A 1530-nucleotide genomic window follows, 5' to 3' on the forward strand; every position below is an offset into this window, starting at 1 on the left:
CTCTGAGCACTGCCAGCAGCTCCCAGCCCATGCTGCGGGGAAGTCATTCTTGTCACAGCAACGGAGCTGTGTGGAGAAAGGAGCAGCGACTTTCCTTCTATCGCTGCTGCGATGAGACAGCGGCCGGGGAGGACTCTGGCATGTCCTGTCTTTCATTCTGCCTGGTGGCTCCCAGCCTGCTGCTACCACAGGGCATCCTTGGCATGGCGTGGCTCAGGCTCCTGGCCTCCTGTGCACCGGGTGGCAGGGGGCCCGAGGGAAAAGGTCTGAGTGTAAGACCACCGGGAAACCTCTCTGCTCCCCCCCGTCAGAGAGGAGAGATGGTCAGTGATGCCCCCCGGCTGTCCCCCGGGGCAGAGGGCGGTGGGGTGGGCTGGGCGCGCATCCTCGCACCTGGAGGAAGTGGCCTAGCCTGGGGTGAAGGTGGGTGGTGGGTCGCAATGCTCAGCTCTTGCCCCACTGCTTCGAGCCCCCTCCCTGAAGGCCAGCTGCCCCAAAGCCAGCAATGCGGGGAGCTGGCCTCCCCAAGCCCCCTGTGTCATTTACATACGCCTCGCCGGCGCCAGCGGCACAGCAGCCTGGGTTCGGGTAGCGCCGCGGACCCTCTCCGAAACAGCCTCCTTTCCTCGGCTTCCTGCCATGGCCCTGGGCTTCGCGGTCCTGCTGCTGGCGGGGATGGTGGGGACAGGTAAGGGCGGTGAGGCTGAGCTAGCTGCTGTCTGCGGGGGGCACCGCGGGGTGGCGGGCAGGACTGGGCTGTCCCAGGGGGAAGCTGGCCCGAGTAAGGCATTTTGCTGCAGGGCTGTGCGGTGTGGTGAGCAGGATGGGGGCTGGGTAATGGGGTTGCCTCAAGGGGGCAGGGGGTCGTGGCTCAGCCCGTCGGCAACTGCATCCTTGGTGCACGCAGCTTGCAGGGCGCAGCCCGTGCTGACCCAGCCGTCCTCCGTGTTGGTGCTGCCCGGGCAGACCGCTCGGCTCTCCTGCACCCTGAGCCCCCTGTACAACATCAGCGAGTTCGGCATCTCCTGGTACCAGCAGCGCCCAGGGCAGCCCCTGAGGTATCTGCTCTACTACAACTCGGAGCAAGACAAGCACAAGGCCGCCAAGATTCCTGACCGCTTCTCTGCTACCAAAGACCTCGCCAGCAACGCCTGCATCCTCATCATCGCCTCCGCCCGCCAGGAAGACAATGGCAACTACTACTGCTCCCTGTCATATGCCTTCAGCTAACTGGTTTTAGAAGCGGGGAGCAAAAGCTTTCTGCATTTTCCCTTGCGACCCCAACGCGAAGCCCTCCACAGGGAGAACGGCAGCACTAGGGGCAATGGAGAAAGACCCTCCTGCGTGCTTGAGCAAGCCCAGCAGCACTGCGCCGTGCTGTGAGGTGCAGCAGCCCCCCTTCAACCCCAAACGTCCCCCATGGAGCAATAGAGAGCCTGACACCGTGCGAGACCTGCCAGGGCTCAGCCCAGGAGCACACCGGAGCGGGGACCTGCTGCGGTGGGAGGGGGGCGGGCCCTGCCGCGGCCT

At 65.0% G+C, this 1530-nt stretch overlaps 1 protein-coding gene across 1 annotated transcript; it reads left to right on the forward strand.

Annotated features, from left to right (window-relative positions):
- The first annotated feature begins 639 nt into the window (after positions 1-639).
- LOC104340244 (V-set pre-B cell surrogate light chain 3) lies at positions 640-1230 on the forward strand. Its single transcript, XM_009956062.1, has 2 exons — positions 640-688; positions 908-1230. The coding sequence occupies exons 1-2, from the start codon at positions 640-642 to the stop codon at positions 1228-1230; spliced, it is 372 nt and encodes a 123-aa protein (XP_009954364.1).
- Positions 1231-1530: the final 300 nt, after the last annotated feature.

The sequence above is a fragment of the Leptosomus discolor genome, chromosome 16 (assembly GCF_034619465.1).
Source record: "Leptosomus discolor isolate bLepDis1 chromosome 16, bLepDis1.hap2, whole genome shotgun sequence".
NCBI classification, from domain to species: Eukaryota; Metazoa; Chordata; class Aves; order Leptosomiformes; family Leptosomidae; genus Leptosomus; species Leptosomus discolor.

Bases quoted from the DNA above. Each gene is read 5' to 3' on its own strand.
- LOC104340244 (XM_009956062.1), top strand. From the start codon at position 640: ATGGCCCTGGGCTTCGCGGTCCTGCTGCTGGCGGGGATGGTGGGGACA. The intron at 689-907 runs GTAAGGGCGGTG...TGGTGCACGCAG, and splicing joins GGCGGGGATGGTGGGGACAG to CTTGCAGGGCGCAGCCCGTG.